Source organism: Notamacropus eugenii, chromosome 3 (genome assembly GCF_028372415.1).
Source record: "Notamacropus eugenii isolate mMacEug1 chromosome 3, mMacEug1.pri_v2, whole genome shotgun sequence".
Classification (NCBI taxonomy): domain Eukaryota; kingdom Metazoa; phylum Chordata; class Mammalia; order Diprotodontia; family Macropodidae; genus Notamacropus; species Notamacropus eugenii.
In genome coordinates this window covers 335,440,557-335,453,263 of record NC_092874.1, presented here as the reverse complement: position 1 = coordinate 335,453,263, position 12,707 = coordinate 335,440,557, and the positions used below count along the sequence as shown (strand labels likewise).

The following is a 12,707-nucleotide window of genomic DNA, read 5'->3' as shown; positions in this document are numbered from 1 at the left end:
CAAACTGATTGGGTGTCCAGACCTACATGTTTGGCACCAATATGGTGAGCCTTCAGGAATAAGAGTCAGGCTGCATAAGGAGGGGCAAACCAGTCTAGGTTGTAAACAGAAAATTAAAGCTCTTGTGTCCATCATTAATTGGATCAGGTTTGTGAATTGGCCACTTCTTTTCCAGTCTGGATGAGACAGGGAGACCTAGTCTCAGAGAAAGAGAGGTGTGTGTGGGGGAATGGAGACAGAGGCGGGGGGGAGGGAGGGAGGGAGGGAAAGAGGGAGAGAGGAGAGGAGAGGGAGGGAAAAAGGAGAGGGAGAGGGAGAGGGAGAGATGGAGAGAAACTGGGGCCAAAAAGCCTAAGAAGCTAAGAAAAAGCAAATGAAGATCTATTTGCTTTGATACTTGGTGGAGCTTTAACTTTATAAATCATCCCACAACTGTTATATGTTTGTGGTTGTTATCAGCAAAAAATCCCTAAGGGACCCTCTGAAAGGTTGTGGTCTACCTTCATGAGAAAGGAGAAGATGGGAAACTTTTTCTGAAAGACTCGGGGAGACAGAAATCCTAAAAGAAGGTAGGTAGCTAAGGAGGTGGCTAAAGAACAACATAGGCACCAGGCTTTTGAACCAGACATTCCTCCAAGGGTTTCTAGCTCCAGGAGGCTCCAAGCCCTCACCTTCTTCCTGACTCAGAATGCCCCCTTGATGCCCAGGGCACCACTTTGCCCAGAGGGGTTGTGGAAATATGCTGCTTTCAACATCAACTGGGGGCATGAAATGGGACACATGGTCTCTGGGGGATACCCCAGGCTGCCCCTTACCTCAATACATACCTGATACTATTGTTGTAGTGGCAGAGAACTAGAATACATCCTTTGGGTAACCTGGTTGTTGTTGTTTTTTATTTGTTTGGTTGTTTTTTTTTTTGCTGGGACCTATTAGAGACAATAACTCCACCTCAGTCATTTACCCCCAAAGAACTGGCCTAATAGTGGGAATCCCAGGCCAGGTTGGGGGCAGGGTTATTGAGAAGAAACAGGAAAGTATGAAAGAGCTTTGTGATTCCCTGGAATTGCACCATAGAAAAGGATATGGGGCAATACCTCAGACTTGAGAGCAAGATTGGAGTGTATGGGGCGGGGGAGAATGGTGAATCAGGCTTCTGAGGAGCATGTTGGGGTTGGGGTTTGGGAGTGGTCTAGAGAAGACAGAGAATTCTTCATCACTGTTTTCAAATATCAACCATTTCCCATGTCATCTGTATAGTTCCCCCCAAAGAGAGAAACAGATCTCTAACAATAGCAGCAGAGACTGTGGTTAGACATAAGGGAAAACTTTTGACTGTCTAAAAAATCAAATGCTGGTCTAAGTGACAAAAGAAGGTGGTTGGAACCCTGTTCCTAGGCACTTTGGGGAGGAAACGAAACACCATCCATGGTGCATATGTAGACATTCACCTTCCTGAAGGCAAGTGAAGTTGCCTGAAGCTGCAGCAGATGATTTCTAGAAGGCTTCCTTCCTCTGAAATTCTAAGCCCACATTTGCTTAACCTGGGGTCCAAGGACTCCCAAGAGGTTTGTGGATAGATTTCAAGGGCTTTCTTAACTCCAGTGGGAAAAATTACACCTACATTTTCATTAACCTCTAACTGAAATAGAGCACTTCCTTTAAGTATGAATTTAAAAACAAACACAAAAATATTAGTCACAGATTACCTCATACTTTTCAAAGTACACATTGCCCAGGTGGAGGATGGAAGACAGGATTCGGAAGATGCTGTCCTGGTCTTCAATGCTAAAGTTTAAGACCTCCATGGCACTGAGGAGTCTTTGAAAGTCGGTTTCGTCACTTTTACCCAGGATCTCACAGTTGCCACCCTATGGAAGACAGGAAGAAAGATAGATCTCTCTCTATTTGGCAGGAAAATTAGATGTCTACTCACTAATGAGCTTTCTGGGCTCGTTTAGTCTCCTTGTTGTGATAAACTAATTACACTGGTTAAATTTTTACATTTACCCTTCCACATTGTGGGGGTTAGGGTGGCAGAGCCCTCTCCCTTTGTGATCTGGAAAATCCTCATAAAGTTTTTGGCCCTCCCTTTGTATTAGCAAGAAGTCTGAATTTTTCTTTTTCTTTTATGAGGTCTTTACAGTACCTTATTGTAAAATTTGAGTTAAGTATTTGCTTATAGGCTATTTGTAGGCCAATGGTAAGTAAAAAATACTACTCTTTGTGTGTTGTCTGCTGGCATTTGTGTTCTTTTCACAAACTTTAACTTTTTACTTATTTTAAGTTTAAAAAAAGAAATTATGTACATTTATGAAATTGAAAGATAAAATATGTTGATATTAAACAATACTATACATACACTTTATGCATTTTGGAGTTTATAAACTTTTCTTTCAGTATCATCTCCTGACCTTTACATGCTGTCTTCAGCTTCTGCAAAACTCCCCCAAAATTCCCATTTATTTTTTTATGCAGACCCAAAACATATTGAAACTGCAATGGGTAAAGTTGTGATGTGGAAGGGATAACTGTATATGACATTATTATAATAGGATTTGTTGCTATTTCTCTTTTCCATCGCCCATTTTTACTGTACCTTTGACAAGTACTGTTGTGCTACATATATACCATATTTTATTATGTATGAAACATACATAAAATAGACATTTTAAAGAATGAGATAAAGACAAAATAAACAGTATTTTTTAAAAGAATATACAATTTCATTTAATCTATTAATTTTATCAAAACTTTTTCTCATTAAAATATTATTAGTGTAAAGATCCATGCCCTCTCTCAATAAGGGCCTCTAGTTTTGTGCTCATATGGCCTGAGTTGAAACCTAGGAGAATCTCAACTCTAGAAGAAGTCATCAGGCCCTTCCTGAAGTCTCTCTTTGCTTCACTGGTTCTCTTGGAAAGTGAAAGTTGAACAGCAATAATAATAATGCTTCTGTGTTCGTCCTTCGTTGCCGAAGAAGACCATTCCAGAAGAGAAACGATGACATGACTTGCACTTAATTTTGTTTTGAGTGAGGGAGGGCTGTGCAGGTCACCAGCCTCACTTCTCCTCCAGATCTATCTGAATGCAGTGACCAGATATTCATCAGTATGACTGGAGATGACCCAGGATGAGGCAATTGGGGTTAAGTGACTTGCCCAAGGTCACATAGCTAGTGAGTGTCAAGTGTCTGAGGTGACATTTGAACTCAGATCCTCCTGACTCCTGCACCACCCTGCTGCCAAATAATAATGCTTAGGGGAGGCTAGGAGGATAATGAGAGGAGAGGGAAAAGGAACCTTGTAAACAAACTAGGATGTCAGTTATTAACCTAACGGAAGCTTCAGTCTGAATTTAGAGTTGTACCTGGAGTCCAACCAGAAAGGACTTTTCTTAAGGACTGGATATAGGAGCTAGAAACTGGCTGGTCAGGCAGTGAAGCCAGAGCAGATCAAGGGAGAAGCTAGACTTACTTCTGAGTTGAGAAAAACTGAATTCTAGAACTGTGCTGGGTATTTATAATTTGCCGATTAGTAAAGGAGAGGAGTTAGAAGAAATGAGAAAAGAGAGATGCGCAAACATAAAAACAAGATTAGGCATAGACTATCTTAGGGAAAGTATAAGTTTAGATATGTATGTATGTATGTGTATACATGTATCTATATATCAATACCTGGATATAAATATATCCATGCTCAGTTGCACCCTTGGGGTGGTGGGTAGGAGGGAGGAAGGAGAGAAAAAATAGCAAAGTAAAAAGTGTACAGTAGAGAGAAAAAGGAAACTTACAAGAAAGCAAAGATGGACAGCTTTCAGCTTAAAGTACAGTATTTAATATTTGGCTTCCCTGAAATGATAAGTTATTCTATATATTTTGAATCCTCTCCTATATTCTGCTGTGCATATATGTTTTTTCTTTTCTTATTTTACATTTGTTTAATATTTTAGTTTATAATGTTTCTTCTTCTTTTCTTATTACATATTTAAGTTTCAGTATTTGTCTAAAATAAATTTTTTAAAAATTTGCCAAACTATTTATTGTTTTTACTCTGAAATGATGTTTATACTGTATTTCAAGGTTTGCAAAGTGCTTTAGAAATATTATCTCATTTGGTAAAATTTTAGAGGTAAAGAGACTGAGGCAGACAGAAGTTAAGTGACTTGTCTAGGGTCACAAAACTGCTATGTATCTGAGACTACATTTGAACTCAGGTCTTCCTGACTCTAGGTCCAACACTCTATCTTCTGTATTACCCAGCTGCCCACACTATGGCTAACCAGGCCTCATACACTAAATTACTTGACGGTATGATATTTCGATGGCTCACTCACCCCAGGGGGCTCAATTAGGTGATAGGGACCAGACTTGTGATTTCATAGGGTATACCCAAAAGAGAAAACGTCTTCTGCCAAGGTAGTTTGAAACCTCTGCAGTTTGTCATCTTAGTAGTGAGGGGTTAGGTAGGACTTAGGATCACAAAGCCAGCATGTGTCCGTAGCAAGACTTGAACCCAGGTCTTCCTGGCTCTAGGGCCAGCTCTCTCTGCACTTTGCTTCTCCAGGGGTATGGAGAGACATGTGGAGGGGGAGGGGGAGAGGAGGCTAGGTTACAACTCAAAGAGGAGAATCTCCCTTTATTCCTTGGATTCTGGCAATGGTTAGGACCAGTGTGGAGGGGATCCTGACATTTCTGTAATAGCCTCACAGGTCTGCCCCTGGATAGTCGTGGTGTTTACCTGATTCAGGTAGTAATAGGTCTCAGCTTCCTGAAGACTGAAGGTCTGCTTCAACTGGGATGGGAGTCCTGCCAACATCTCATAGAATATGTGGTAATTTCGTTCATTCTTGGCCTGTGGGGTTGGGGTGGGGATGGAGAATGGGTGGGGAGGGAATAAAAGGGCACAGCTTAGTAGAGACCAAAGAGAAGGTGACTTCCCCTGGCCAGCCCGTCCAGTCTTCCCTCCCACCTGGTTTATATCCCTTCGTTGTGAGGAGGTACCTGAAACACAATCCGGGATTTTTCAAGGAGGTACTGAGACGTTATGGCACCACAGATCAAGCCGCTGGAAAGAGAGCAATGTTTTAAAGAAACTTCTGACTCCTCTGAGGATCTCAAAGCACATCAGGGTGCATACTAGGTGGGCAACACTGATGCTTAACAACCTTCCTCAGGCCCAGTTCTGAATGTAGCCACGAGGGCTGAAGATAGTAGGAAATGATCATTTGAGTTCAAGAGCTCTTCTGCTCACAGGTCTATTTACTCCTGTCAAACTCCAAGAAAATGCCAGTAGCCAGGGACCCTGTGGGGAGTTTTTTGGACGTTGGACTGGATTTCTGAGAGATGATGCTAGGAATGGGGGGACTGGTGACCTTCATGCCCTTCTCCTTCTCCCACCTCCATTTTCACTTCTATCTGTTCCAGCTCCATACATTCCAGTATATCCATTGGTTTGGCCAGAGAACTGAGACAGGAGAGGGCACACAAGAGGTGACCGATCCCCTTTCCCTCACAACTGCTACCTTGAGTTCATCACAGCCCACAACAGGGAGATGCCCTAGGACTCCAGAGTCCAGGTATTTGGCAGAAGGTAGACAAATCACCAATGTTCAAATGAAGTCCATAGTGGCAAATGAAGCCTGGGTGGAGCTGAGAATGGCGATGTTGAGAGCAGGACACAGGAGTGTGGTTGAGTGAGACTAGTTACCCCAATGTCATAGCTAGAAGCATATTCTCATCAGCAGCTGCCTAGCCAGTCAGTCAACCAGCATTCATTAGATGCTTACTAATTGCCAGTCAATAAGCGTTTCAATCTTATTATATACCAATGAGCAAACATTTATTAAACACCTACTATGTGTAGAGCATAGGAGCATCTGGATGGTACAGTGGATAGAGTACTGGCCCTGAAGTCAAGAGGATGTGAATTCAAATCTGGCCTTAAACACTTACTAGCTGTGTGACCCTGGACAAGTCACTTAACCCTGTTTGTCTCAGTTTCCTCATCTGTAAAATGAGCTGGCGAAGGTAAACCACTTCAGTATCTTTGCCAAGAAAACCTGAAATGAGGTCACAGAGATTTGGATATGACTGAAAAAAATGACTGGACAATAAAAATATACATGTGTACATATACATGTAACTGTATATATAACATATATCCAATGTAAATGAAAGGTAATCTCAGAGGGAAGATATCAGGGGTCAGGGGATTGGGGTCATGGAAAGACTGGGAAAGAACTACTACAGAAAGTGGGATTTGAGCTGAAGCAAGCCATCGAAGCCAAGAGGCTGAGCTGAGTAGGGAGAGCATGCATTCCAGTCCTGGGGGATGGTCAGTGAAAATGCCTGGAATAGGGAGAGAGACTCACATGGGAAGCATCGTGATAAGGCCAGTGTTAAAAGATTGTGGAGTATGTTGAGAAGAGTAAAGCATAATCATATGAGAAAAGTAGGAAGGGACCAGGTTGTGTTAAAAGATGGAAAAGCATGGAGAGACTTGCAAGAAACAATGAAGGGCTATTGCATATAGTAACAGCAATGTTGTTTTAAGAACAACTTTGAGTGGCTAAGTCATTTTGACTGTTATAAATCTCCAAATTAACTACAAAGGACACATGAAAGAAGATGCTATCTGCATCCAGAGAAGTATGTATAGGGTGATTATGTATATATACATATACACACACATATATATACATACATACATATTTGTGTCTAATGGTAGCCATCTCTAGAGCAGGGGTGGAGGAGGAAAAAAGAAAAAAGTTATATAATAACTTTATTATATATTTAAGAGGAAAAGCAAGTTGTCCATAATAGATTTGCAGTTTCATGGGCAATCATCTTTTTTTTCTATTATGTTATGAAAATTCTTGTTTTATTTCTTAAGTTCAGAATAAATAAATAATATTTTTAAAAAGACAGAGAAAAGAAAGTCACTGGGATTTATTGAGTATGTATGTATCTGTGTATATGTTTGTGTGCACATGTACATACGTGTGTGTTAAGGGCGCTGATACAGTCAGACAAGCGCTTTAGGAAAATCACTTCGGCAGCTGAGTGGAGGGTAGATCGGAGGAGGATAGGTCTGAGTCAAGGACTGTCCAGTCATAGTTAGGCAGAAAGGGATAAGGGCCTGCACCAGGTGGCAGCTTTGTGAGTGGAGAGAGAGGATCAAATCTTGGCAAAATATTGCGGAGGTAGAAATGAAAAGTCTTGGCAACAGATTGGATATGTGGATGTGGATGTGGATATGTAGAGAGATATCTACGGGCTTGGGGAGTTGGGAGTAGACATCGTTGGACTGTATCTAACAGCAACTCACAGTTACAGAATCATAGTGTTAGAATTAAAAGGCACCTACAGGTCAAATTGAATCCTCTCATCTTACAGGGCCACACAGTGAGTAAGAGTCTGAAGCAAGATTGGACCCAGGTTGTCCTGACTCTCTCTATATCACGTTGCCCCTACCTCATCTTGATTGCATGATCAGATTGCTAAGAACGCTCCTCCCTTCCGATCCAGAGTTTTTCCTTAGCAGAGAACCCTCAACGCCTCACTCACTCACCTCTCCAAAAAGATCTCTATAAACTTCCCAAAGCGACTGGAGTTGTCATTCCTCACGGTTTTGGCATTTCCAAAGGCCTCCAGCAGGGGTGTGGCCTCAAGGATCTGGCCCCAAGACCACGTAAAACAAAGTCAATAAATCCATCAGAGAAAAGGACATAGGAGACATGTATGGGTTAGTATTTCTGCTGAACCTAGGTGACCTGAAGACCCTCCAAACCCAGAACTTCCCCTAATCCAGGACCTAAGAGCCAGTCTTAGGCAAGACAGAATCCAGCTAGCTTCCTTGAACCTGCTGACTCTTGGCCCCTACAGAAGGGACAGAGGCAAAGACTAGGCAGATTTCAGAGGCTACACGACCAGAGATGTGATGGGGACAGCTAGAGAACCAGAGACAGGCAGGCAGTAGATTGTGGGAAAGGTAGAAATAATTGCTCCCCACTGTCTCAGACTATGTATCAGACTATTTCAGTATGTAGAGGGGAGTAAAGAACATTGGAACGGTAAGAAGGAGCCAGGTTATTTGTTTAAAGGTCCAACAGAGGATCTTAGACTAGAAGAATAGTTTTACTAAAGCTTCTGCTAGACAAAATCTCCCAGGAATTTGGAATAGAACTTTATTTGGAGGGGAAAAGGGAAGTAGGAAAAGGACCTAGTCAATTGCTCAAGGCTGTATTTTATACCATTCTCAGCCCAAATTAGTGTTAGGGCACTGCCATCCCCACAGCACCACCACCAGCCCCACAGCAAACCAGCTCACTGCAAGTCCAATCCACTATAAATGCCTCCATAGTATTTGCTGTTTACTGCACACCCCTGATCACTCCCTTCCCACTGCACACTCTACCCCCACCCGCTATACGTTTCCCATTGCTTCCAAAGGCCTCCACCAAAGTCATGGGCTCTAGGATCTGCCCCCTACTATGAAACCAACAAAACAAACTGAACCAAAGCAAAGCCAATGACTTCTTCAGGAAGGAGGAACCTGGGGGTGAGAGTATATAAAGTAAGGGTTGTATGGGACAGTGGTGGTTGTAGCTGTCATTCTGCTGGACCCAGAAGGCCTGGAGCTTCCATTGACAGCAAACTCCTTACTGCTACCTTTATCTTCCTCCTAATTCACCTCATTCACTGTAAGCTCCACGCACTGGCAATCTCCTCCGTGTAAATCTACCTTCCTGTAACCTCCATTCATGGTGACTGTTCTCATCACAGTTCCACCATCTACCATGGTTCCAGACCCCACCCATGGCTTTAAAGAGCCCTTGTTTTTGTTTGGATCAAAAGGGATGCCCCCCTGGTTTCCTCCTCTCTGTTGCCCACACATGAACACATGCAAAAGACCATGCATACATGCCAGGTCCCATGTACCTTTATCTGCAGGAGCACATGAGTCAGGGAGAAGGATGGGGTCAGGAACAAGTTCTGGGAGTCAATAGCAGGACTGAGCATCATAGTCCCTACCCCACCACCATCGTGACCTGTTACCCCAGTCTCAAAGCTGGACCAACCCACTGCTTCCCTGTCCATCCAAGATGGTCAGTTGCAAACCTCAGAAGTTTTGAGTGACTGAGAAAGGGACTGAAACTCAGAATTCCCTTCCTCTTCAGTCTCCCTAGTTCTGAGCTGACAAGCTGGAATACGTTCATAGATGGCAAGTGAGTATGGTAAATATTCTGAAAGCCTTATAAATTGAGGATCTGTTAATCGATCTGGGGAAATTTAGTCTGAGAAAAGACAACTATCTTAAAAAGTTTGAAAACTTCTCAGTGGGGAGAGCTAGGAAATTTTTCTGTTTGGTTTCAGAAGGCAGAATCAGGACCAAAAAACCCAAAAAGTTTCAGGGAGGCAGATCTAGGGCCAAGGTAAGAATGAGCTAAGTCACGTAGGTGGCAAAGTGACTAGAGAGTTGGGCCTGGAGTTCTGATACTTTTCTCAAGTCTGAACTCTTTTCTCCTGCCCAAATTCCTGAAGCTGGGTCATCTCAGAAAAAGTCAGGATTAGAATCCAGGTCACAGCAACAGCAGTGGCAGAAACAGCAAACTTTTACTGGGAGTGTGGTGCTGGATAAGAGGATAGAGGGGCACTGGATGGAGCACTGCCCTGGAGTCAGGAGGATCTGAGTTCAAATCCAGTCTGAGTTGTGTGATCCTAGGCAAGTCACTTAACCCAGATTGCCTTAAAAAAAGATAAGAAGTCTAAGCTATAGCTCCTTCTTGATGTTTTAGTCTCTGCCTGCCAGGCTCCACATGACCTCAAACAGGGCAGCAGGGAGAGGGGGTGAGCATGGTTATCAACAGGGGCTTCAAAGAGCTAGTATGAGCTTTCACCAACTTCCCCTGGAGCTGTTTTCTCTCAAGAACAATTATCCAGTTTCTTCTACCTCACAGCAAATGGAAGTTCCTGAGATGACCCAGCTTCAGGGGTCTGGGCAGGAGAAAAGAGTCAGACTTAATAAAAAAAATACCAAGCCTGCTCTAACGCTGCTGGAATAGAAGAAAAACAAGATTTCCAAAGAAAGAAAGCTAAAGGAGACTTTGTATAAAAGCACAGCCTTTCTTACCACTTCAAAACAGCTAAAAAGGTAGAAAAGAAGTCAGCAAACCAAATATAGAGATATACTTAATAATTTAAGGACTGAAAGATGGAGATGGAAATCAATCCACAAAAGAAAGATGGGGAAGGGAACAGCACAGAGATTGAGGAAATAAGCAATCAAAACAAGATTTCTGAAAAAGTTTAATTTAAAAATTAATTATAAACAAAATAAATTCCTAATGCTTTGAAGAAAACCTATGGTGTTTGCAGCAGGTACAACTAGAACCCTAGAAAAGAGAATGGAACTATCCCAAGAACAATGAGAATATTTGGAATATTTAATAATCTGAAGGGTTCTTTAGGACTTCTGACTAAAATAGCAACATGTTAGGACCCAGAGGAGCCCAGGACCTCCACAAGGATATCCAAGTAGACTTCTAAAGTTGTACCAGCAGAAACATGACAAAGAAAACCAAGGAGAAAGCATTATAAGCTATAAGTACCCCTCCAAAACAGACCTACAAAAGAAGTTTGCTAGAAACTTACAGAGGCTCTGAACAAAGACAAGTCAGATTAGGCAGAGAAGGCACAGGGATAGACCAATGCCAGGTCAGTGTTGAACTTGAGCTGGGCTCAGGAAGAGGAGAATGAGTCAGACCAGCATCCAGTACCCAGCTCAGAGCCAGGCAGCCTGCACCCAAACTATAGTAGGAGAAAATCAGCTGGGCAGCCCAGCATGCAAATAGCCCACATTCAAGTCACAGCAGGAAACAGAAAAATACAGGTCAGTACCTGGGAATCAAAGAATTTGAGGTGTTGAAGGAGGCCTGCAATCAAAAATATCTGGTTGGGGATATGTCTGGTCACAGCAATGCACAGAGTCAACTCCAAATTTGGTACTATGCAAGGAAAAACAAGCAACTAGGTGGTAAAGTAGATAGAGCACCAGGTCTGGAGTCAGGAAGACCTGAATTCAAATTTAGCCTCAGATACTTACTAGCTGGGTGATCCTGGGCAAGTCACTTAACCCTGTTTGTCTTAGTTTCCTCATTTGTAAAATGAGCCAGAAAAGGAAATGGCAAACAACTCTAGTATCTTTGCCAAGAAAACCCCAAAGAGTCAGACACAACTGTAATAAGTAAATGACAACAAGGAAAAGGAGACAAAGCCAAAACCAAAGACAGACCACCAGGAGACTGAGCCAAAGTCCAGGAATTTCTGTAAAGCCTGGGGTCTAGTCTTAGCCAAGGCATCCAGGACCAGATGGAGTCTGTTCATACCAGAGAATGTATTGGTAAATGCTGAACATCTGGCTCTCTGAAAATTGGAGGTGTGAATGCTCACAATGAGAATTTAACAACTGACTCTCCGGAGCAGGTTTGAGCTGGCTCCAGCACGCGCTGGTTTATATCATTCAGCAGTCTGGGCAAGTCACTTAACCCTGTTTGTCTTAGTTTCCTCATTTGTAAAATGAGCCAGAAAAGGAAATGGCAAACAACTCTAGTATCTTTGCATACTAGAGTCTGATCCAGGTACAAGCTGAGGCTGGAGAAAAGAGCAAACAAAGAGGAAGGGGGAAAAACCACCAAACAATGAAAAAGTGCGATGGCTAAACAGAAGCCCAAGAGGCAAATTCAAAAGAGCCGAATAATTCGAGCAAAGTCTTAGAGAAAAGAATGACCTGTTTAACAACGACTGCAAATAGTACCTAGAAGAAATGAAATGAGATAAATGTAACGTTAAATGAAATGAGCACCATGGAGGAAAGAATGGGAAGGAGGGACTCTCTGAACATTGTAATGGACCAACTAGAAAGCAATGCCTTCATGAAACAAGAAATATTAGACAAAATCAAAGGATGGGGGAAAATAGGGGAAAAAGGATATGAGGCATGTACTATGTATAAAAACAATGACCTGGAAAACAAATCAAGGAGAAAAAAATTTAAGAATCATCGGACTACGTTGTCATCACTATTATTTAACATAGTACTAGAAATGCTAGCTATAGCAATAAGACAGGAAAAATAAATTAAAAGAATAGGTAATGAGAAAACTAAACAATCACTCTTTGTGATGATATGAATACTTAGAGAACCCTAGAGAATCAACTAAAAAACTAGTTGAAACCATTAACAACTTCAGCAAAGTTGTAGGATATAAAATAAACTCACGCAAATCACGAGCATTTCTATTTACTGCCAACAAAATCTAGCAGCAGGAGATAGAGAAATTGTGTTTAAAATAATTTCAGACAATACAAAATACTTGACAGTCTACCTGCCAAGACAAACCCAGGGATTATACAAATAAATTACAAAACACTTTTCACATAAAGACAGATCTAAACAATTGGAAAAATATCAAATGCTTAGAGGTAGGTAGAGTCAATACAATAAAAATTAGAATTCTACATGTTAGTTTACTTATTCAGTGCCATAATAATAAAACTACCAAAGAACTATTTTATAGAGTTAGAAAAAATAATAACGAAATTCATCTGGAAGAACAGAAAGTCAAGGAGATCAGTGGAATCAAAGGGGGAAAATGTACAGGAACATAGCCTTGTACTACCAAATTTCAAACTATTATTACAAAGC

At 41.8% G+C, this 12,707-nt stretch overlaps 1 protein-coding gene across 1 annotated transcript in view; it reads right to left on the bottom strand.

The window, feature by feature from the left end:
- MYO15A (myosin XVA) overlaps positions 1 to 12,707 on the bottom strand; it is a 133,198-nt gene that overhangs the window by 96,044 nt on the left and 24,447 nt on the right. Inside the window, exons 9-12 of the mRNA XM_072650668.1 lie at positions 7,572 to 7,675; positions 5,003 to 5,066; positions 4,740 to 4,853; positions 1,710 to 1,871 (exon numbers count right to left, since the gene is read on the bottom strand). Of these exons, the coding sequence (XP_072506769.1) occupies positions 1,710 to 1,871; positions 4,740 to 4,853; positions 5,003 to 5,066; positions 7,572 to 7,675 (444 nt within the window). The remainder of the gene's footprint in view (positions 1 to 1,709; positions 1,872 to 4,739; positions 4,854 to 5,002; positions 5,067 to 7,571; positions 7,676 to 12,707) is intronic.